General features: G+C 43.9%; 1 protein-coding gene across 1 annotated transcript; it reads left to right on the top strand.

The window, feature by feature from the left end:
• Positions 1–731: 731 nt before the first annotated feature.
• Positions 732–23660, top strand: APMAP (adipocyte plasma membrane associated protein). Its single transcript, XM_065401523.1, has 9 exons — positions 732–823; positions 7380–7496; positions 9051–9166; positions 11312–11404; positions 16910–17026; positions 18686–18860; positions 19383–19517; positions 21610–21802; positions 22792–23660. The coding sequence occupies exons 1-9, from the start codon at positions 732–734 to the stop codon at positions 22999–23001; spliced, it is 1248 nt and encodes a 415-aa protein (XP_065257595.1). The 3' UTR covers positions 23002–23660.
• Positions 23661–23806: the final 146 nt, after the last annotated feature.

Here is a 23806-nt window from a genome sequence, read left to right as displayed (position 1 = left end):
CTCTTTCTCTGGCCCAGTGACTAGGGCCTGGGGATAAATATGTAAATAGTCATTACGCCAGAGAGCGAGGTCAGCTCCCACAGTTATTTCCTATGATGCGCAGGGGCAAAGCCATGGAGAGCAGGGTGTGGCACTGCCCCTGAGAGCACGTGGGGACACAGCAGTTTGGCTTTGCCCTCACCCCTCCCATTTCCCTCAGATCAATCCCCTTTTCGTTGGCGGTTAGGGGTTTTTGGCGACCGCGGGGGCCCTGAGACTGAGATTCAAATAGCGGCGCGCGTCATCTCGCGCCAAAAGCCGGCGGCGGCTATTGGCTAATTGCCGCATACGTCATCTTTCTGCGCGGGCGGCGACATGGCCGTTCCCACTCCCAGGACGGTGGGCGTGGCTTGTGAGGCGGCGGGCTTGGATTTGAAAGGGCGGGGTGCGCGGGTGTCTGTGGGAGAAGGGGGCGGGGCTTTGTGTCCGCCAGTTGGCCGAACAACACGCAAGGGAGGGGCGGGGCCTGGCCTGTGATTGCCTGTGGGGAGGAGCCGAGAAAGTGGGTGGGGCCTACGGCTGCTCAGGTGTCGGGTTTGAGCGAGGGGGCGGGGCTAAGCGGGGCCCTGGAGTGTGCGCGGTGCTGTGGGGCAGGGCTGAGCGGAGCGCGCGACGCTGTGGGGTGGGACTGAGTGGGGGGCGGGGCGCGGCGCGCCTGTGTGGGCCCGGGGCGGGCTGAGGCGCTGACCAGCATGAATGAGGCTGAGGGCCTGCGGCAGCGCCGCGCTGTGCGACCCCAGGTCATCACGGAGGACACCCCGGCCCAGGCGGCCAAGGATGGCAGGTGTGGGCCGCACCCAGCACCCCTGGGTGGGGGGAGAGCGAGCTGCCCTCGCTGAGAGGGAGGGGGGAAATGAGCTGGGCTGGGGAGGAAGAGCTGACCTTGCTGAGGGAAGGGGGGAGGGAGAACTGAGGTGAGGTGAGGAGGAGGAGGGGAGGGAGGAAGAGCTGACCTTGCTGAGGGCTGGGAGGTGAGTAGGAGGGGGCGCATGGTGGGGAGGGAGGAAGAGCTGAGGTGAGTAGGTGGGGGGGAGGGAGGAAGAGCTGAGGGGAGGAGGAGGGAGGAAGAGCTGACCTTACTGAGGGCAGGGAGTGAGTAGGGGGGGAGAATGGTGGGGAGGGAGGAAGAGCTGAGGTGAGTAGGTGGGGGGGAGGGGAAGGAGGAAGAGGTGAGGGGAGGAGGAGGGAGGAAGAGCTGACCTTGCTGAGGGCTGGGAGTGAGTAGGGGGGGGTGAATGGTGGGGAGGGAGGAAGAGCTGACCTTGCTGAGGGTGGGGAGGGGTGAGTGGGGCATGGTTTAGTTTTAGTGCACTGGAAAGGGGGGTTGGGGCACTCTCTGCGTGGGGTTAGTGACTGGGGGCAGTAGTGGGAGGGAGGAGGTGCTTGGGGTACACTGTGGGGTGCTCATGCTTGGGTGTCTGGGGTCTTTACATGAAAAGGGGTGGCTGGACACTGAAGAGATATATCTGGGGGGTACAGGCGGCATTGGCCTGGTGGAGTATTTCAGATCTCTTGTTTCTTAGGCCTCTCGTGGCACTTCATCCCCAGATCCCTTCTGGAGTAAATAGTATTTATGCTACAGCTATTCCCCTTTTTGCAACATCTCTTGTTGGTGTTTTTCTTGGTCAACATCGCACTTGCTTTAGGGACCAGGGAACATCAGACTTTCACTCTATATTTGGATTGGATAATCAGAGTCTAAAGGTGGTGGGCTTTTCCCGTATTTTATACATCTAACAGATTTCTCTGGCAGAAGAGGTTTTTAATTGAACTGTACTATTTTGTGCTTTTGAGACTTTTATGCCAAAACCTATGTTTGAAACAACACAAATACACATTAACCAGGCCAGAGTTACTCATGCATTTCTGTGGGCCAAGTTCTGCTTTTGGTTGTACTTGTGTTGTCCTATTGACTGTTTTGAGGTTGCACAGATATATTCAATTCTTTGGTGCTCTGTACTGGATTTCTGTTTTGCAGCAGTGTAAATTTACAGTTCATACTTAAGTTTAGGCTATATAATGCAATAGCTTTAAACTGTTACTTCAACACAATTAGATTAAAGGATTTCATTTTAAACTATCCTCTTTTTTTAATTCAGTAAGCTTCATGTAAATCTGCATAACCATGGAATAAACTGCACATTTCTAATGGTAATAGTTATAATTGATTAATGTGATTGTGGCCATTTTTACTTTCTACCTTTTTAATTGTTTTTTGTCTTGGATTCGGCAGTTGGTGATTTGCACAGCCTTGGATTATATTTGTTTTCTGTTTCTTTTCATTCTGATGTCTTGCAAATTATTTTTCCTCTTTCCTTCGTCATTCAGGTTCATCAGAAGGAAGTAGTTGCCACTGGTGGCTTTGTTTGTGTATTGCCCAATAGTATACCTGGCCGCCATGCTTCTCTAATTAGGAGCTCTGATCCTTCAGCTTGAGGATGTACACCTCTAAGGTACATATGGCACATCTTCTGTCAGAGAGGTTCAGCAAGCTTTCCTGCCTCGGTAACTTGCCTCTTGCTGCCTCAACACTTCCTGGCTGAAGAGGCTGTGGCTGCAAGGACTGGTGGTTCTACCAGTTTTTCCAGGTATCGGGAGGTGCCAGCCAGGCTCAGTTACTTTGACAACTTCTTTTTCCTGCCTTGATATGTCCTGCACTAGTCCAGTGGCTGGGACCACTTGTTGCACCAATCTCCCTCCTCCTGTCTTGACACTGTGGAAGAAATATTAGGGATGGTTGCTTTGGTAACCTGTCTTGATACTTCCTGCACCAACATAATGAGCCAGCTTCAGCAGCCCCCTCTTCCTGGCTTGGTACAGCCATCTGCCAGGGCTCTCCTTCCTTATTTTAAAATAAAATTTACTGTTTTCAGTAATGTGATAGGATACACTTATGGAGTGCTCTTGAGCTCAAGTGATCTTAATATAAAGAAAAACAGACACACTGATTTCTTTCAACCAACAATGTCTAACAAAAAAGCAACTATAGAGAGTTACATGTATTTTTTTCCAACCTCTGAGTTGTAGATCTAGCTTGAATAGCCTGGGATGTTTGTGGATATGTACTCTGCCCACCAATTACAAAAGGGGTGTGATTCATTTACGGTGTGTTTTTTGTATTTTGCTTTTATCTTAGATGGCAAGTGTAAATTAGCTCACCTCCCAAAACAAGTAGTTTTTTTAAATTAGTAGACAACTGAGAGTTTTGTTGGAAAAAGGAGTGAAGCTGCACTGCCTTTAGCAAAATCATTTCCAGTCCCATTCAGCACCTATCTGGCTAGGCAGCATTGGAGGTTAGGACACAGCAGAATCTTGCACCCATCAGATTCTGTCTGATCTTTTTTTCCTGCTTCTAGAAGTATCTCTCTGCCTCTTCAGTCAGAAAGAGGGGCCATTACTGTGCTGCTTGCTGGAAACCTTATCTGTCCTTTAGGATTCTAGAGCTGGATTCCAGATATGTTGGCTTCTTGAGGTCCAATCTTATCTAAGGATTCACATCTTGCTTATCAAAATTAGTAAATTTTAACTCCAGTGATTCACCTTATTGCCCACTGTTTGGTATATAGGAAGTTGTCTGTATTCTGTCTTTTTATCTTTTTTTTTTTTTTAAAGGGATTTTTAGCAGCTCCTGGCAGCTCGAGGAACAGAAAAAGGCTGCACAGGGCCGGTAGTTTGCTGGCTTGGAATGTGAGGTTTCAAGTCCTTTTTGCACCCTTTCTTTGTCTTTTGTCCATTGTTTAGTTGGGGTCAGAAATGTAACCTTTACCCTGGAAAGCAAGATTTAACTGAAGTTTAAGCGGGCTTCAGCAGCTGAGTTTCAGTTCGCTCTGATGCTCACTTTTTTTAAGTAGTTTTCAGCTGTTATAAAGAGGTTTTGGTTGAAGCTCTTAGAATAATTTCTGACAGTTCTGAAGATATTGAGCCTTTATCTTTTGAGACGCAGTAGATAAGAGATGTGAAACTTGGTTAACTGGTGTATAGAGATGTAGAGTTAAGAGGCCAACTTTAATCAGGACCCCTGCCTCCCTCTTATTCTCTGCTCCCAGCTTTCAATTCCAAGGCTGCTGGTGTTGGAGCTTCTGAGGTGCAAGTTCTAAACATGGTGATTGTTGCAGGGCCAGCAGATGCTTGACTTGGAGGAGATGAAGGAATTGGTTTAAGGCAGCTCCCAGAATGGCTCAGTTTAGGTGGTGTTGATTGGATATGGGGCTTGCTGCTGTAGTGCAGCTGAGGAAGATGGAGGAGCTGGTAAGGGGAATGCCATTGTAACTCCCTGAGTTACCCAGAAGCATGAGGGGCCTGGTGCAGGTAGTGCACAGGAGGGGGGAGCGGAGCAATTGCTACCAATAACACACAGCTTCAGATGAATGGTTTTAAAATTCAGACGATAACTGGCAGGAGGGGGACACCCATAGGGTGGTCCTCTTGGAAAGCATCTGAACTGTGGAAGAGCACTAAAGGGTTGATCTTCATGGCAACAACCAAAGAAGTGATAATGGCACATTTGGCCTGATCTCGGTCTGCTGCCTTGGGGCAGCCTTGTGCCAAGTATCATGGACTCAGTCTGGCTCAGCGCTACCACAAGTAGTCTGCTGCCTACAGTTCAGTATGTGCAACACCTCCTGGAAAGGCCTGCTATGTGCTGTGCCCATTCTGAATGAGCAGCTACTAGGCAGCGCCTGCCTAGAGTGGCCAGGCTCAACACAACAATAGATCCTGTCAGTTGCAGTCAGAACTGGGTTGCCAACAATCATGCCTCTGCAAAAGGAACATGACCAGCTGCCTGCTCAAATTTGTGAATGCTTACACACAAATAGGAACAAATCCAGTTCTACTTAGATTTTTCACATAGGGAACAGCATTAATAACCCCAAAGATTACCTGGTGTCAGCACCTTGTGTACGTGCTAACTGCGTAGTGGTCACAGTGATATTTGTACACAGGGCGGCAACACACATTTCTCCCCTATTTGGATGATTGGCTGATCAAGGACAATACCTTGGAAAGGTTCCAAGGATTAATGCATGCCATCACAAGGTACTATTGCTGTTGGTTTAATTGATACTGCAAGGAGATCGGGTATGCCAATGGATGTTTTAGAGAGCAGCTGAAAGTCTCAGTGGCTGCCTTTCCAATTCAAACCATAAATGTTCCAAAAATCCTTGCATTTCTCTTCTCTGGAAGCTCAGTCTGTCTCTTTGGGCTTGTTACAGTCAAAAACAATGTATGCAAGAACCATTCCCAAAAGATGACCCTGTTTGCATCGAGGAAGGTTGTGCCTGGTGTGCCTCCACAGAAAAGCAGTATATGTTTTCCTTCCTAGCTGGACCATGTAAATGTGTAACATCTAATCCATTTCAGGACTTGAGGGACCTGTCAGGGTCATTGTACTCAGTCTTGAATTTTCTCGGTTGACACTTGGGGATAATTCTTTGCTTTTACACCTTTGAACTCCAAGGAAGAGTTCTGGCCAACTTCAGAGAGCAACAGACTGTCACGATCATGATCTTTTTCAAGAGTGAGGAACACGGTTCTCATGGTAAATATGGAGAACACAGGCTACTATCCGCAGATGGGCTGCCTTACTATACTATATCTACCGAAAGTCTGTTGTACTCCCAGGGTGAAATTCTGCAACCGGGTTTGGGAAGGTACTATATCTGTATTGTTTTCTGAGTGGCATGATCAGCTTGCTGTTCACACATTCTCAGTTTTAGACTTGTTACTTTAGAGTTCAGTGTCTTGTTTCATGTTTTGATGGATATTGTGTCCTGTATGGGTGAATTGAAGGGTTTATTCGTAGTCACCCTTGTGACACTCTGTACCTTGGGGGAACACCCTACACCCCCATGTTCATCTTTATAAAATGATTGTGTGGTATCCAGTGCAAAGTTTGTCATGTTGGGTGTCTTCAGAAGGCTCATGATGCACTGAGCATGGTTGTTATAGTAATATTATAGGTTATAATTTCATGTATGTAGTTATGAGGCTGAAAACGTATCCTCCTGGTTTAAAATAAGCCCAGGCAAAAACTCTCCAAGAGCAAAGAGGTAGTTCACACCTCATCAGGGCAGATATGGGACAAACCCAGCCCAGCCTCACAGGAACAAAAGACGCTGGCCTAGGCAGCAACAAAAGAATCTGTTAGACTCTCAAGTGAGTCACCCCCTTCCTTTGGTCAGTTTGGAACTGCAATGAGGCAATGCTCACCGGACTCTGAAAGGGAAGGGGGGGACAAAGCCAAGAGGGAAGAAAGGACATGATAAAAGCGAAAGACGTTTTCCATGCTCTCTCCCACCTACATCTACAGACACTACACCAAGCGACTGAAGTGCTGATCTAAGGGGAGAGCCTGGCTGAAGAGCAACCAGCCAGTCTGTGGTGAGAAGCATCTAAGTTTGTAAGGGCACTGAAAGTGTTAAGCTCAGCTTAGAATGCGTTTTGCTTTTATTTCATCTGAACAAATCTGACTTGTTATGCTTTGGCTTATAATCACTTAAAATCTTTCATAGTTAATAAATCTCTTTGTTTATTCTACCTGAAGTAGTGCGTTTGGTTTGAAGCCTGGCAGAGACTCCCCTTGGGAAAACAAGCCTGGTACATATCAATTTCTTTGTTAAATTGATGAACTCATATAAACTTGCAGTGTCCAGCAGTCATAACTGGACACTGCAAGATGGAAGTTCCTAGGGTTGTGTCTGGGACTGGAGATATTGGCTAGTGTCATTCGGTTGCAAGTAGCTGGGAGCAGCTTACATGCCAGAGGCTGTGCGTGAACAGCCCAGGAGTGGGGGTTCTCACAGCAGAGCAGGGTAAGACTGGGTCCCAGAGTCAAAGATTGGAGTGACCTAGCAGATCACCAGTCCAGGTAACACCAGAGGAGAACGTCACACCCCTATGTTATGAATTTCAAGATAAGTCTCCTTAAATTAAGGAAGTGTTTCTTTAAAGTACTTCAATATCTCTTTTGTTCCAGTTACTTGAGGTAACTTATTCTTGGCAGCAATATTAGCTACTGGAATGGGAGTTTCCAGACTGGACTCAAAGTTAATTTAGAAGGTAGACAGTAGTCTATCCATATGTATTTCTAATGCATGGATACTCTATTATACATATACAATGTATCATAACTACTGTAGTCAAACAGATGACAGACCTGATTTTATGCTGACTACATGATTTAGCAGGTGGTTGAGCATGAAGAGAAGTGTGTGTGTAGTGCGGGTGAAAGCAGAAAGAAGTGGACTTTTCAAAAACAAAATTTTGTAATGAGAATTCTTAAAATCTTAAAGTTGTGTTTATGCTGTAATCCTAACTTGTTTGTTTTTGTGTGGTGGCAGTACTTACAGCAGCAAGGTGTTCCGTGTGACCTTCATGATTTTGGCTGTCTCTCTAATTATTCCCTTGCTTGGAGCAATAGTTTTCCTGGAATGTCCAATAGACCCTCAACCTCTGAGGTGAGCTGTGTTTTGTTTTAACTGAATTTTATTGCAAGGTAACTTTTTTAATGCTGATTTTATGTTGGTGGATAAAATTTAGTCAACTTTTATGAAGTTACTGAGGGTTAATTTACACTTAAAATTAGGTAGACTAAATTTAGGTCGACCTACAGCCACCACAGTAATTCAATCAGCTGTTGGTGTCCGCACTATCCTTCTTCTGTCGGTGGTGTGTGTCCTCACCAGGAGCGCTTGCACCAACTGAAGTGGGGGCACCGACAGCCACGCAGGGCTCACAGCTGCAGCCGTTCTCCCCTCACCCCGTGCCTGAAGGTGACAGACTGGGGCAGGACTCAATTTCACAGAGTTTTTATATATTTTGTTTAATATCAAGCAGTAGTGTGCAGAAGCAGGGTTGGGGGGTCCCATTGTTGTAAGCACTATATAAATACATACAAAGGCCACAGTCTCTGTCGCAAAGTGCTACAATCCAAGGCTGTAGTCCAGCAGTTGGATCTGCTGCAGGGAACCCTTATGCCTGCATGGAGTTTTACTGAAGTCAGTGGGGAACCACATTGAACACAGACCCCCCTCCCCCCCCCCCATGGATCAGATAGCAATATTCTTAGGCTCATATTCTGCAAACTTGTTTACTAGATTTTTAAAAAAACACCCTCAAAGCCAAACTAATTATCACTGCTCTACTAATGCTGTACTTGCATGAATCTAGGTTATTTTAACAGAAATTGGAATTCTCTACCTTCCCAGTTGCTACTAGTCACATCAGTCAGGCTTATAGGCTCCAATGCTTCAAAGCTTATTCATGTAAGTAAATGTAACCTACTGGTCACTGTGTGTTACTTGGCCCCCTCTGTTCCCAATCTACAGAGGCTGAGAGTCTGTTATGGTCCCAGGCAGAAAGCATAGCTCTTTAGCTCAGAGACTTTTAGCTGTGGAGATCCTGGTTAAGCCAAAATTGCAGCTGTTACGTAACTACGCATGTACGTTCAGTGGGGAGACTACTCACATGTGTAAATAAGCACAGAATCAGGGTTGAAGTGAGGTGTTTGTCACAATTATTAAGGCTCTTTCAGGAGTATAGAATATAATTCTCTAGGATGAATTCTCTCTCCTACTGGCATCAAACCTACAATCAGATCTGTTTGGGCTCAAGCATCCATCCGCATGGATCCAGTTGAAGGTTTTGGGCCATAATAACTGGGACAGTAGTTTATCAACTAGCTAAGTAGCAACATTGAATTGAATTTTATTTCAGCTATTTAAGACTGCTGAACCACATCTTTGAAACTGACTTGTATTTAAATGAACATCAAGACGCTAGTGTTGTAAAACTCTCTTATTTCCTAAGACTTGATGCAGGCTAGAGCTGATATATTGCATCAGAAAAGTCTGTTGATGTCCAGGAAAATGAAATATACTGTTTCAAAAACGGCTGTCATGTTTGCAGTCTAGTTGGCAACCTGGAACAATTGCTCAACTTTTTGCTCAAGAGCATTTGACTTTGTACCTATTCTGTGATAAAATCATGAGACCTGCATTTTGATTTTACAGCTTCAAAGAACCTCCCCTCCTGACCGGTGTGTTAGAGCCAAATATTAAGTTGCGACAAGCAGAGAGGATATTTGAAAACCAACTTATTGGACCTGAATCCATTGCCAATATTGGTGGTAAGCACTGGAAAACTGTAGGGATTTAGGGTGGCTTTTTCACTATTGCTTCTTTGCTAAGAGTTTGATTCAGCCACATATCTCTTGGATACCAAATTGTGCAGGCTTCCATGTGTCTGCAATTTAACATTGTCTTGGGTCAGCAACCACCAACTCAGAGCTACATATCTCCATGTAGCCCCTTTCCCAGGAGTAAGTCATTTAGGTCTCACAAGAAATCCATACCCTTCTGAAACATGGCCTTTAATGACGTCAAGGTCCTAACTGTAGAAACTATTGTTCCGCCATTCACTTGTAGTAATTTTTTAACTAGGTCTCAGTGGTTAGAGAGCCTTTTTAAATATCCACCCGTATGATTATGTAATTGAGTTTCTCAGAGTATGAAGCTTTATTTAAATAAGATAAAACGTACTGTCAATAAATTGTATTTAATGGGAAATCAGATGCCTAAACATTGAATTTTATTATTGCTGTATACAACCGTTGGAGGTGCTTTTAAATAAATTTGTCCCATTACATAGAAAGCCCCTACTAGCTCCACACTGTCTCCTACTGAGCAGCTTCTTATCAGAAGGGCCAGACTCAAGTGGAGTTGGTGGCACTGTGCCCATTTCTTACGAAAGTACCTTTGTGACAGGTGGATTTTTGCAGTGTGCCCTGAAAGTGGTGAGATTCAGGCCTAGCCATAGAATCAGATCTTTGTGTGTTTCAATGCTAACGGTAAACAAAGAGCTGGAGCTGCAGTTTTCTATCCGAGACAGTCTCTCTGCAGTTTCATTTAAAGACGGGAATTGATTAGTAACAGTATGTTTAGCTCAGTTCTTGCTGCCATGTTTCCTGGTTAACTAGAAAGATCTATTAAAGCCCTAGTTATCTTTAACCTTATCAGGAAAGTGCCCAGTAAATCATTACCAAAGTCCTAGATATACCTATCTCATAGAACTGGAAGGGACCCTGAAAGGTCATCAAGTCCAGCCCCCTGCCTTCACTAGCAGGACCAAGTAGTGATTTTGCCCCAGATCCCTAAGTGGCCCCCTCAAGGATTGAACTCACAACCCTGGGTTTAGCAGGCCAATGCTCAAACCACTGAGCTATCCCTCCCCAGTCCTTCATTCTCTAATTTCTGCTACTACTGCCTGTCTCCACAAATGTGTGTTGAAGTGTTTAGTCAAAGTATGGATGCTGTCTGCTGCTTCTCAATTAGTTAGTCTTTCAGATTCTATTCTCTAGGTGGTGGTTGCAGGAAGATTACTGGATTTCAGATGGCTGAAACCTCTGACCTGGCTGGAAGTTTAGAACTTTTCTAGGAAATAGAAGCTGTTCCTTCCTTGAAGATCAAAATAGTTTTTCCTCTTACAGTTGTGGAGTAAACCATTACACTTTCAAGCACCTAAACTGGAGGTTTAAAAGCCCAAACAGTTTAGTAATTCTTCTAACCCACCATCTATGTACTTCTTAAGAACGATGGCAAAGTTCAGAGAGGGGCTTGAGCTCATCATGGCGTATTAAGAACTAATTTGTCCCATTGCTGTCATGTGACTTGGCATCAAAATGTTGACTTGGCAACATTTTTGGTTTTGGATGACTTAGTGCTGGATTCATCCCTTGAACTGAAGTAATCTTTTCACAGATCAGGTACAGCCTAAGCAGTATTAGTATAATAAACATCCCTGTTTGAGTGTTTCAGACCTGAAGGAACCATTTCTAGCATGAGAGGATAATTCAGTTGGTGGCATCCCTGTTGAAACGAATAACAAGGGTGACTTATATGGTGGTGTCTGATTCTTTTTTTGGTGATGTGGAAATCTGCTCACTGAGATGAGGCCACAGAACCATCACTAATGTCCATGGTCAGATTCAAACCAGCGACCTGGTCTGAGACTCAACTCCTCCTTTTTATCTGAATGAATCCAACTTAACTAGTTGAATGATTTAATTGCCTGGACACTCTCTCCACTCACTTCAGTTGAAGTGCAAGAATAAATAGGGAAGAATTTATCTTTAACTAAATGTGTTCGAAGTGCATTAGTTTTGTGTGGGAGGAATGTGGGCTCAATGCTGACATTTGTGCTACATCTTTATAAAAAGATTTTGTATATTACGGCAGTTTTGTAGCCAAGCTAATCATACTATTTGTTTATGCAGATGTGCTGTTTACTGGTACAGCTGATGGAAAGATTCTAAAAATTGAAGATGGGGAAATAAAAACGTTAGCCATACTTGGCCATGGTCCATGCAGTAAGTAAATAATGATTCTTGACCATTACACACTTTTATCATTCAGTTGAAAATCCATGGGATAATTTTGTAATGATTAATAAGTTAGCATTCAATCTTGCTCTCTTTTGCAGGTGCACATCTTCACATATTTCACAGCATAGTGCACGTGTGCAGTAGCTGGATTTTAGACGACAGTAACATGTCCATGCTTAGTTGACATGTATGCTCAATATTTCCTTGATTTCATAGGCTATGTTGTACCTATGCAAAGCTGATGATTTCTCATTGAATGTCATGTACCCCAACATGTTAAACTAATGTTCATGAGAATATTAACAATATGTACATGACAATATGCCTCTCTCATGATCTTTCACAAAGTTAGTGGAAGCTGTATATATTTATAACCTTTGTTAGTGAGGCCTCTTCAGTTCAAAAGCCTAACTTTAGGTTTCTAGGTCTGAAAATCTTGGCTAACATCCCTTGCACCTGTCGATACTTGTTTACAACAGTAATGCAGCTGCAGCATAGTGAAAGCATTAGTATAGTATTGCTGTAGCCCTGCATCAATAGTATATTTCACTTCTGATTTTTGCCTGTATAGACATAGCCAGAGAGAGCACAGCTGGCCTAGGCAAGCTTGGGGCTATGCTTTCCTGGTTTCACATGCATTTATGGTTTGGCTGTCAGATTTCATGTCCACATGTAGCTGCTTGCATAGTTACAGTAAGACTTATTTAAGAGCATTCGAATGCTTCTATAACACCTGGTGAGAGAGCTTTGACTATGATGACAAATTAGATCTGCCCTTCTTTAATACAAGACAAGATGGCATGTGGCTCTTGAGTAGGGGTGTGGGCTGGGGGAATACCAGGAGCATGGGTTATCCCTTTGCCCTGCTCATCTGCTCAACTTCATGCAGCCTGTGTGTAGCCCAGGCAGTGCTGCATTCTTTGTGGTTGGGGAAACTGAAGGATTGCACTGTTCCATCTCCCTGGGGGGTATGACAGCAAAAGAGGCAGCGAGGAGGTTGGACCATGCTCTTAAACCCTCTGCCCCATTTGGGAGAGTGGGTTGTGCCCCTTGAGGGTGGTGTAGTGAGCATGCTCACCTGTATACCAGTGATTTTCAGGGGGGGAGATGCCTCACTGTGCTCCCTTGGGGCATTGGAGCTCCTCCCCTTACTCTGGGATATACCAAAGTGGCATGAGCTAGCTCTCAATCTATAGAAACTTGAGAAGAGAGAAAATATCTTGGAACTATAGGCAAAAGGTTCAGTTCTTCTATCATTCAAGCAGAGAAGTGGGAGTTCCATACAGCTTAATTTGTGGCTATTTCAGAAGCTATATGAAAGATGCAGGTCCTGGTTGGCCTTTTTTACCATTAGAGATTATATGTGTTAATTCTTTTATAAAGATCGTTTGTGTAAAAACAAATAACAGCTTGCCCTGGCTCCCTTGGCCAGAGTTTCTTCTCTACTCTGTTATGAAGGCTATGCTTTGCTGGTTATCCACCTGCTTGCTGTCATCCTTCCCAAATGTGTTTGCATCTCAGTAATGCTGCATGCAGTTTGTGAAGAACTTAGATAGTCTTCAGGATTAAAGGAACTTTATACTGTGAATGTTAACTATTTCAGAGTTTTATAGATGAGATTTTTTTGAGATTTTGAGATTTGGAGACAAAAAAATATTTAGGTGTAGCTAAGATATCTTGTCTCCATCAGTTAAACAAGCTATCATCGTTTTTCCCTTCTTTTGGGTGGATAGGACACATTGTTTGAAGGAGGAATGCAGAAAGAGTTGCATAAATTAGAATTGCTATATATTAAGCAAGATGACGGTGATCAGCATGTAATTACTGTAATTATTTTTTCCTTGTTACCTTTTCCCTGTATTTATTAAAAATCTGATACCCATCATATAAAATAGACCCAGATTAGAGGCATACAATTGCATGTTCAGTAAGGCATATAATTGCACAATTACATGTTGGGTGAGGCATGCATTTGTGAATTTAAAATCCCCCCCCCCTTTTTTTTTGGTAATTGGACTAGTTGCATGTTACCTAAATGTACTGTAGTGCCTACTTTAAAGTGCTTAATTTGTTTGGTTTAGCCTTTCTACATCACTTTATCATGCATCAGGCCAGATCCTCAGCTGGTGTAAATGGCACAGCTCCATTGCTGTCAGTGAAGCTACACCTCTACCCCGATATAACGCTGTCCTCGGGAGCCAAAAAATCTTACCACGTTATAGGTGAAACTGCGTTATAATGAACTTGCTTTGATCCACTGGAGTGCGCAGCCCCGCCACCCCCCGGAGCACTGCTTTATTGCATTATATCCGAATTCGTGTTATATCGGGTCGCGTTATATCGGGGTAGAGGTGTATGTCGATATACATCAATAGAGTTGTCAGTTTATACCACATAAGGATCTGGCCCAATATGTAATTTCCTTTCATAGTAAAACTAAGGACTAAAAACACACCCCAAAGAATAGTCAGGCAGCTGTTTTCCAGCCTGTGCCAGGAAGTTGGGGGATGTTTCGAAGTGCATTTAAACTCTCCCAAAGCTCAATACCCACTGTTAATCTTAATGGAATCTCTGCATAGATCCTTAACTATTACTGTTGTGCTACTATCTAGTTGACATTATCTATGGAGTTTTAGCAAACAAATGTTACTTCTGCAGTAGATGGAGAGATGACTCAAACAGTGATTGAGATATTAGCATTGCTGTTAGAGTAAATAAGTAGAAGAGGTCCCAGGATAAACATTAAACAGCAGCAACCACCTTGTGGACATTTTTGAAAAACAAATTTAATAAAATAGATAGTGTTACTTGCTTGTAATAGTTTTCCTCCATCTTTTATTAGAAGGGAAACTTGAGGCATGTGCCAAGTATCCTCTGGCACACTCCTTCTTTGTCCACAACCTTTTCAGTGTTGTTTGAAGGTGACTAAGTAAATGCCATTTATTACTAACACAATACTAGTGCCATGCTTGTCTTTGTTATTTGTCAGCTAATATAGTAGTTGAGTTAGTAGAATTTATAATGGTAACTGCAATGATTTCAACTGTATATGCATATGAAATCACTATAGTCAATGGCTAAGCCAGGGGTCGGCAACCTATGGCACGCGTGCCAAAGCCGGCACGCGAGCCGATTTTTAATGGCACGCTGGAGCCTGCCGGGACTCCAGCGTGCCATTAAAAATCCTACCCAGCCCGGCCCGCTTTCCTCTGCCCTCCGCTCCCCCCGCGGGGGCAGGGAGCAGAAGCATAGCCGTGCGCACGGGGTGGGCAAATGACCCCACTCTCCCGGCACGGCAAGCCGCGGGGTCCGCGCTCCTGGGCCGGAGCGCAGCAAGCTGCCGGCCCCTCCCGCGCCTTCTCCCCTCCCCTGGAGCTCTGGCGCCGCGCGCGCAGCGCTCGGGGGGTTGGGGCTGCGCGCTCCCGCGGGGCAGTGTTTAGCTCCGCGGGGAGTGAAAGACGTTCCCCGCTCACCCGGAGCCCTGCTGCCGCGCGCACAGAGCTCTGGGGGCCGAGGCTGCGCGCTCCTGCGGGGCAGCTTATCAGGCTCTGCGTGGAGCCTCATGGTAAGGGGTCCGGGGCCGGGGGGGTTGGATAAGGGGTGGGCATGGGGGCAGTCAGGGGACAGGGTGGGTTGGATGGGGGGGTCTCTGGAGGGGGCGGTCAGGGAGCAGGGGGGGTTGGATGGGGCATGGGAGTCCCGGGGTCTGTCAGGGGGCGGGGGGTGGATAGGGGTCAGGGCAGTCAGGGGACAGGGAGCCAGAAGGGTCCTGGGGGGGGGGGCAGTTAGGGTGGGGGGGTCTCTGGAGGGGGTGGTCAGGGAACAAGGAGCTGGGGGGTTGGGAGTTCTTAGGGGGGCAGTCACCCAGCCCTCTCCCCTGACCCCCCCACACACACACCCTGCCCTCCTCCCTGAGCCCCGCACACACCCCAGACCCCTGCCCTGAGCCCTGTACCTCCCTCATACACACCCAGCCCTCTGCTTGACTCCTTCATCCCACCTCCACAACCCTAGCCCTGACTCTGGCACCCCCACACATCCCCAGCCCCCCCTCTGCCCTGACACCTGCACCGCCCCACATCTCCAGCCCCCACCCCCCACCCCATGCACCCGCCACCTCCCCACCTCCACCCGGAGCACCAAACGGGAGCTCCTGCACCCCCCCCCAACATTCCCATCTGCACCCCTCGCATCAAATGGGAGCTGCCCAGGTAAGTGCCCCACACCCGAACCTCCTGCCCCAACCCTGAGCCCCCTCCCTCATTTTAGCTCCTGGCCAGACCCTACACCCCCAGCCCTGTGCTCAGTGCACTGCCACCCTCAGCTCAGTGCAGAGAGAGGAAGAGAATGGCCAGAACCAGGGAGAAGGTAGGTACCCAATGTATGTGGGGAGGGCCGGGACCCCAGACTGGCAGCGGGCTGAGTGGATCCGGCAGCCAGGATCCCGGCTGGCAGGAGCCGGCGGATGGAACCCCTGAGCGGCAGTGAGCTGAGCCGCTCAGTTCGCTGCCGGTCTGGGGTCCTGGCCGTCGGCCCCACACAGCCCGCTGCTGGTCTGGGGTTCTGGCTGCCAGACCCTTGCCAGCCGGGGTCCTGGCCGCAGGCCTCGCTCAGCCCGCTGCCGGCCTAGGTGAACAGAACCCCAGACCTGCAGCGGGCTGAGCGGGCCAGCGGCATAAGATCAACATTTTAATTTCATTTTAAATGAAGCTTCTTAAACATTTGTAAAACCTTGTTTATTTTACAATACAACACTAGTTTAGTTATATAATATATAGACTTGTAGAGAGAGATCTTCTAAAAAATATTAAAATGTATTACCGGCACGCGAAACCTTAAATTAGAGTGAATAAATGAAGACTCGGCACACCGCTTCTGAAAGGTTGCCGACCCCTGGGCTAAGCCATGTAGATACAGCAAAGGCAGTAGTGCTAAATATCTGGCTTGAAAACACAGCTCTTTACTCCCTGTTCTAAACTAGGATTTCTGTTAGCTGTTGGAAGTATTGAGGTTAGGGCTGGTTGGGGGAAAGTCTTTTGTTTTTTATTATTTTCAGCAGAAATTTTTGACTTTTTATCAGAAAACCAGAGTATTTTTGGTTTGGGGTTTTCTGACTAAAAAAAGTCAAACACTTTTGAGAACAGCCACTTTCTGTGTCAATATTTGTTTAATCAAAATTCTAAACTTCTGTCAAAACAAAAAATTCGGAAAATATTCATCACCCCTAACTAGGGTAGGTATGCTTTTTGCTAGGCCAGTCAATAGAGGGCAGTGTTAACGCTAACCTTCGAGCAGCTCTGATTCATTGATCATTAAAATTCATTTCCCGTTGGAAAAATGAGAGCATGATATATTTATAAGGGTGGTGGTGGTGGTGGGGAGCTGGCAATATAGTCTTGTTATATTTGAGCTTTCTTTTCTGGAGTGGCTTCAATACCTTTATATACAAACTGCTCTGCCTATAAAACAGCTGTAAAATTGTCTCAAAAGGAACCAGGGAAGATGAGCCCACCTGCGGGAGACCCCTTGGCATCAGAGCTGGGCCAAATAATACCCTGTTTGTGGCAGATGCATATTGCGGACTATATGAAATTGATCCTGTCACAGGTATGGTTCCCCCTGCGCCGCGCGCCCGCCGCGCCGCCCCCCCCCCCCCCCCCCCCCCCCCCCCCCCGGCTTTGGGCACTGAGTTGTGGCTTTGGCCCAGTCACTTTGCCATTGCCTGCCTCTGTGTTTCCGTCGCCATAAAGAGGGCTACCAATGCTTAACTTTTGGAAAGCACTTAACTTCTACCCAGTGCTCTTTATCCATAGAGCTAAGTGCTTTATTTGTCCAAACAAAAGCCTATTTAGCTGAAGTACTGCTATACCCCCCCATTACCATAGTATCTGAGCATTTCACAATCCTTAATGTATTTATCCTTGCATCCCCCTTGCCCCCAACATGAGATAGGGAAGTGCTATTAGTCACATTTTACAGATGGGGACCTGAGGCAGAGAGGCAAAGTAACTTGCCCAAGGTTACACTGGGAGTATATGGCAGAACAGGGTCTTGAACCTAGGTCTTCCAAGTTCCAGGCCAGTGCCCTAAGTATTAGACAGTTCTTCTCCCCTATAGAGCCAACTGCAGGATGGCGCAGTGGTCTGCTTGCATGGATCCAATTGCAGGATCAGGGCCTGAGTTTATACTTTAAATGAAAATACATTTTAAAAGCTTTTACAGTGTATGGCTCTGTACAATATGAAGCTTCTTCTGTGTAAAGGTTTTGTAGTGATACTAGTTTTACCCTGTATTTCAGTCAATATCCCCCCCCCCCCCAAAACAACCGAAAAACAACAACCCTCCTCCTCCCCCTGGGGATACAAAACTGTTACTAAGTTTTTGTTCTGTGTTGACATTCTGCACAGGGTGCCTCAGCCTAAGTACAGTTATTCCACTCTGAATAAACTGTCCCGTCTCTAAATAGCACAAGTACTAAAATAAACTCCCTTATGTATCATATCCAAAACCTGAAACCTTTTTTAAAGTAAGAGCTGTGAAAGTTATATGGGAAAAGCTTCCAAAACCCAACACGTGATCTACAGTAACACATCTCTACGTTTTTAGTGGAGAGGGAGGAGGGAATTTCTGGAAAGAAACAGATTTCAATCTGCTGTCAGTTGGGACTTTTTGTAATTTGATTTACATATATGAAATATATAGCTCTCTTGCAAAATAAGAGCATATTTTAGGTATGTCAGCAGTGACTTCAAAGTTAAGGTTGTGTTTTTGGCTTTTTAGTCAAGGTAAGATTTATATTCCCTTTGTTACACTCCACCAGAAATGTTGATCACAGCCAAATTTATCCTATTCATTTTGGAAATTTACAAGTAAATATATTGAGTAGATTAGGGGTTCAGTGGATTTGAAAACCTACTCCTTTGTGAAACTTGGTCAGTGGTATCTGATCCCTTTAATGTAAAAATGGCTATGTTTTAAGTACATTTAGAGCTAAACAAAATCTCATGCATAAGCTAATTTTTAAAAAGGCAAACACAACCATTAACACTTTTCATCATTACCATTTCTATGCACGCCATGGATGTGGATTGATACCTTAAAATTTTACACATACAAAATGGTGTATAACATTGACAGCTGCTCTTCTGAGGATAGAAAAGATACTGGGCCAATTTAACACCTACCTGACTGTGTTAAGATTCAGATTATTGGAATGGCAGGATAAAAGATGGGCAGATTTATTTATTTATTTATTTTTGTAATCAGGTGACGTGAAAATGCTATTATCAACTAGTGAACCAGTTGAGGGTCAGAAAATGTCCTTTTTGAATGACCTCACATTGACTCGGGATGGGAGGAAAATCTTCTTCACAGACTCCAGCAGTAAATGGCAAAGAAGGGATTATTCACTCTTGGTTATGGAAGGCACAGATGATGGACGGCAAGTATCTACGTACAGCAATCCATCTACCCTACAGCAGATCAAACCAATAGGAATAGTCAGGATAACTTAGTTGTGTTTAATACTAAACCTTTGAGTCTTTATTGACCATGCAAATAATGCTGCTCTGAAAAGGGCAAGGGGAGAATGTGTGGAAGAAGCTGGCATGTGCAGAAATGAAACAGATGTAAGAGATTTCCTTCTCTTTCAAAAAGCCTATTTGTGTAAATCTTCTCTAGTGGAATGTGCTTTTTAAAATTAAAGGAATTAACGTTTTTTACCCAAATTCTGTCATGGACAATTGTCTAGCAACCTTAAAAAGCTGGTGTCTTTCTGCCCCACTCGCCAGGTCATAAATAAATAAACTTAAATGTGCCCTGAGTGCTCCGCTTTTCCTCATATTCTTTGCGTATAAAACCTGGAGGAATAAGAGGAAGGGAAATGCCTGGCAAAGCAAAATGCAATTGAGCAAACTGTCTTATCCCACTTCACTTAAGTACATATGTAATGTTCTGTCTTTAGCCTGCTTGAATATGACACTGTGACAAAAGAAGTGAAAGTCTTAATGGTAGGACTGAGGTTTCCCAATGGAGTCCAGCTCTCTCCTGCTGAAGATTTTGTGTTGGTAGCAGAAACAACCTTAGCTAGAATAAGGAGGTGAGTGTGACATTTGGGGATACATTACTTTATCAAATGACTTTAAATTGATTTCTCTTCTATTCTATATAGGTTTTTATACCAGCCTCATCACTATCTGAGCCCTTTCCAGTAGAGCATTAAGCAATGTGACTACACAGCATAAAAGAAAATCTTGGGCCAAATACTTCCCTGACTTACAACTCATGCAACCCTATTGATTTCAAGTAGGGCTCCACAGGGTGTAATCAAGGCAGATTTTAGTCTTGTTCATGGACCTATCTAGGTATTTGATTCCCATCGCTGTGGCATAGGGGTGCCTCTCAGTCATTAAGGGAATAGGCCGAATCCCTACCCTGACTTCAAAGTGCACAAACACTGCATTAGTATCCAAATTCACCCCAGTTTAGCTGTGTTGGTAACTCAAAGCATAATAACCCAACACAAACCTTAGCCGTAGCCCTTCTCCCTGTGTCTGGCTGTCGTTAGGGTTTCCATCCAGAGCCTCTTCTGTTCTTGGTCCTTGCTTCTCTTTAGGCAGCCGCCCCCACTTAGTTTTTAATCGAGCTGGAGTTAACAAGCTCTGTGTCGTGCAATGGCCCTGCCTACATTAGAGACATTTTTGAAAAATTTCCTGCAGTTGTTAACCCTGGTGCAGCTTTCTCTGGTCCAGGTCCACTGGGGTTCTGGAGGGAAGTCAGTGGAAATGGGTCAACAGCTGCTGACACTTTCTATGCACCATATCAATTAATTTGGCCTGCTCAGAGCAAAGCTAATCAATGTGGTGTTTAAAACAGTGCCTGCAGCTGGTGGTCCATCTCCATTAAGGCTGTCAACACTGGTGGGATAAACAGTAAGGGTGGGGAACTTTAAAATCTCCCTAGTGTGAACAGGGTAGGAACTGGTAGGATTTCAGTAGCTCTCTGCAGAGTCTGAATACCTGTTAACAGTGTGATTCAGCAGAACATCCCTGCCACTCTCCAAAATGGACATACAACAATATCATTGTGTCTCTCTGCCCTCCAGTCAGCAGGGACTGGTCTCTGTTTTGTGTGTTGTTGTTTTTTAAGCATTAAGAAGAAAAGATTAATATTCTTGCCTTCTGGTCGCAATAAAGTGTGAGCTAAAGTCAAAACTATTGTGACACTGGTGGAAAAAGGGAATGCAGGGTTCAAAAAGTGTGCTTGATAGAGGTTTCAGAGGTTTTTCAGGCTTCAGACTATTTAACCTGACTTCCAGTTAGCCACAGAGCATCTCTGCTTTACTTACACAAGCAGCTGAAATTCAAATAGGCTTTATTTCTTTTGAAATTAAAACTTAGTTGACCCCAGTTGGGAGGAAAGGCTCATACAAGTTAAGGGGGACTGTAAAACTTGAGTCAATTAATTCTTCACTCTACTCGGTGCTCTCACCACATCTTTTCCTCTACCATAGTTCATAGGGTAGATGTGACAGACTGTAGCACCATATCTTTATCTTGTTTTTTATGGGTAAACTGAGTTGAATTGCTCAATCCCACAATTTATATAAATGATGTGGGGCAAATTCTGCTGCTATACCAGAGATCAGCAATAACTCCATAGAAGGCAATGGAGTTACTCTGATTTTATGTTAGCCATCAGAATATGTCCCACTAACTCTTACAATGTCAGTGATATTGCAGCTGTGTTACACTGACAATCTGAAATCTTGGTATTTCAGCTAAATCATTGCATATTTGGCTTCCCAAACCAGACTCATAATCCACTTATGGCTTTACTTTGATCTCTGTCTACACCATAAAGGTTAGCTAATATCTTTCAGAGAGATTAAATCTTCCTCTCTGAGGTTTTCAGCAGCAAGGCGAAAAACTCCTATTCTACTCAGTTTTTTCCTTCACTGGAGACATCTGGTTTACAGTCTCTTCCTTTCATCAGCTGGATCCTTGTACATGGTGGCACAAGCTGTAGTCATTGCTAGGCGCATATCAGACAGAAGAATGTGGTCATATTGTACTTCACTCTGCTAGCAGTAAGAAAAGCTGTTTTTAGTAGAAAATGCATTGAATTTGTTTATTGTATGAACTTTGTTTAGGTTAAGAGGCTGTCCTGATTATCCTGTTGTGATTTTACAGATACTATGTCTCTGGATTAATGAAAGGTGGAGCAGATATGTTTGTAGAAAATATGCCTGGCTTTCCAGATAATATCCGGTTAAGCAGCTCTGGGGGATACTGGGTAGCCATGTCAGCTGTTCGACCCAATCCTGGATTTTCTATGGTGGATTTTATATCTGAAAAACCATGGATTAAAAGAATAATATTTAAGGTAAATGTATTTAAGATAAAGGGAAAAACAGTTTACTACTTTAATTAAGGTAAAGAAAATACTTTGTTTTCGCTCTTTTTCACTGGAAGATATCATGGTGCTCTGATTAAAGCTACAGGTAAGCCACGTGATGCTAGTTGGAGGCATCATCCACATTTTTTATAGTTAGCAAAACTAAGGCTTGCTCTTACCAATAGTAAGTACACAATTTTCAAATGAAAAGTCAGTCTTTCAAATCCACTGTCTCTTTTAACTGTACATATATTTTCTTTGGTATTATCAAACTCTCAGCCTCACTGGTGCGTCAGCATAAGGTGTTGGCATTTGATTGCCTTTTATTAAAATCAAATTAAAAGAAAGTACAAAATATTTTGTCAACATGACTTTAAGAATTCTTGATCCTCAGACATTTTAACAGATGTTCTTTAAAAAAAAAAAAAAATTTTTTTTAGCCCCAAATTTATCTCTCAGAAAAACATCAATCTTGACTAACAATAGGCATTTAAGATAGAAATACCAGCTCAGTTAAACTCTGTTGCCATGATGCGTTACAACTTTTTTTTTAAATTTCTGGGTGTGGTAAAAGAATATCAACAGAGGAAGCCATGCTTGGGGACCACAAATAAGCAGCACTGTTGAGCGCTATACAAAATCTGTTTGATTTTTGGCCACTGGCATCAACCACATCATGAAAGTGTGTGAGAACACTAGTGCTTTGTGCATCAGCGTCATGCTGAGTAAATCCCAGAGCTCCACATTGGAGTGAATTTTCTATCAAACATGCTTTTAAAGTTGACTTTTCAGTGTTCTTAAGATGTTAAATCTATGCAGTTAACTTTCACCTGAAATCTGAAGACTTATTTTGTTCACTGATTACTGCCAAGGTTTGGCATGATCCTTGATTGCTTTGAAATATACGATCAGTTTATGTAATTCATGGTTAAATAACTGTATACGACAACTTACTCTTGCTGTTTTTCTTTCTTTAGTTGCTAAGTCAAGAAACGGTGATGAAGTTTGTACCCAAGTATAGCCTTGTCGTAGAACTTAGCGAAACTGGATCTTACAAAAGAAGCCTTCATGATCCCAATGGAATGGTGGTAACTTATGTTAGCGAGGCACATGAACACAATGGGTATCTTTACCTGGGCTCCTTCCGGTCTCCGTTTATTTGCAGACTTAACCTTGAGCATGTTTAACTGTCCATACAGAATGAAATACCATTGTTATCCTGAAAGATTCTAGAATTGTAAAAAGGACACTTGCGGCAATGTTTGACCAAGGAAGAGAGATGGAAATGCATCCATTATGTGCAGCAGGGAAATCCTATGCTACTGTATTGCTATAGGAAAATGTGTATGGTTTGCTGTATTTGTCCTCTTGGTTTAACTACTTCATGTCTTTAAAATGGCATGCATAAAATTAATGTCTGTAGGGAGTAAAGAGACAAGTAAATACAACCAAACGCTTTTGTTAAACAAAACCTATTGCACTCATTACAATCACAGAGCTGCTTCTCTTAATTTTGAGCTGTCTTAAAGGCATCTGTCAACTTTAATAGGTGTTGAGTTCAAAATATTACACTGGAAATAGGTAAATGGTTTTAGTGAAATAATAACCATATTGAAGAGAGGATGTCTTGCATGTGTTTACGTCCAATTTAGATCCTACTCTGTAGGCATGGTTTAAAAAAAATTATGCACGTTCACATGTCATACCATACTTCAGTGGTAGATGCAGTAACCACCAGAACATGCCTAGAAATCTAGTCACATCAGTTAGATTTCTTCAATTCAATCTATATAATGAGAATATGAAACTATACTTGACTGTTAAGTGACATAAAATATTTTACCTGTGATATTTTGTCCATGAATGCTCTTTCTTATAGTATTGTAGTTACTTGACAATGACTGGTAGTTACATTTTATACACTATTAAACAGAAGATTGGTTCAACTAGGTTTTAAATAGTGTATTTAAATTACTGTTCATTACTTATATG

The sequence above is a fragment of the Emys orbicularis genome, chromosome 3 (genome assembly GCF_028017835.1).
Source record: "Emys orbicularis isolate rEmyOrb1 chromosome 3, rEmyOrb1.hap1, whole genome shotgun sequence".
NCBI classification, from domain to species: domain Eukaryota; kingdom Metazoa; phylum Chordata; order Testudines; family Emydidae; genus Emys; species Emys orbicularis.
This window is presented reverse-complemented; position numbering and strand designations above follow the sequence as displayed.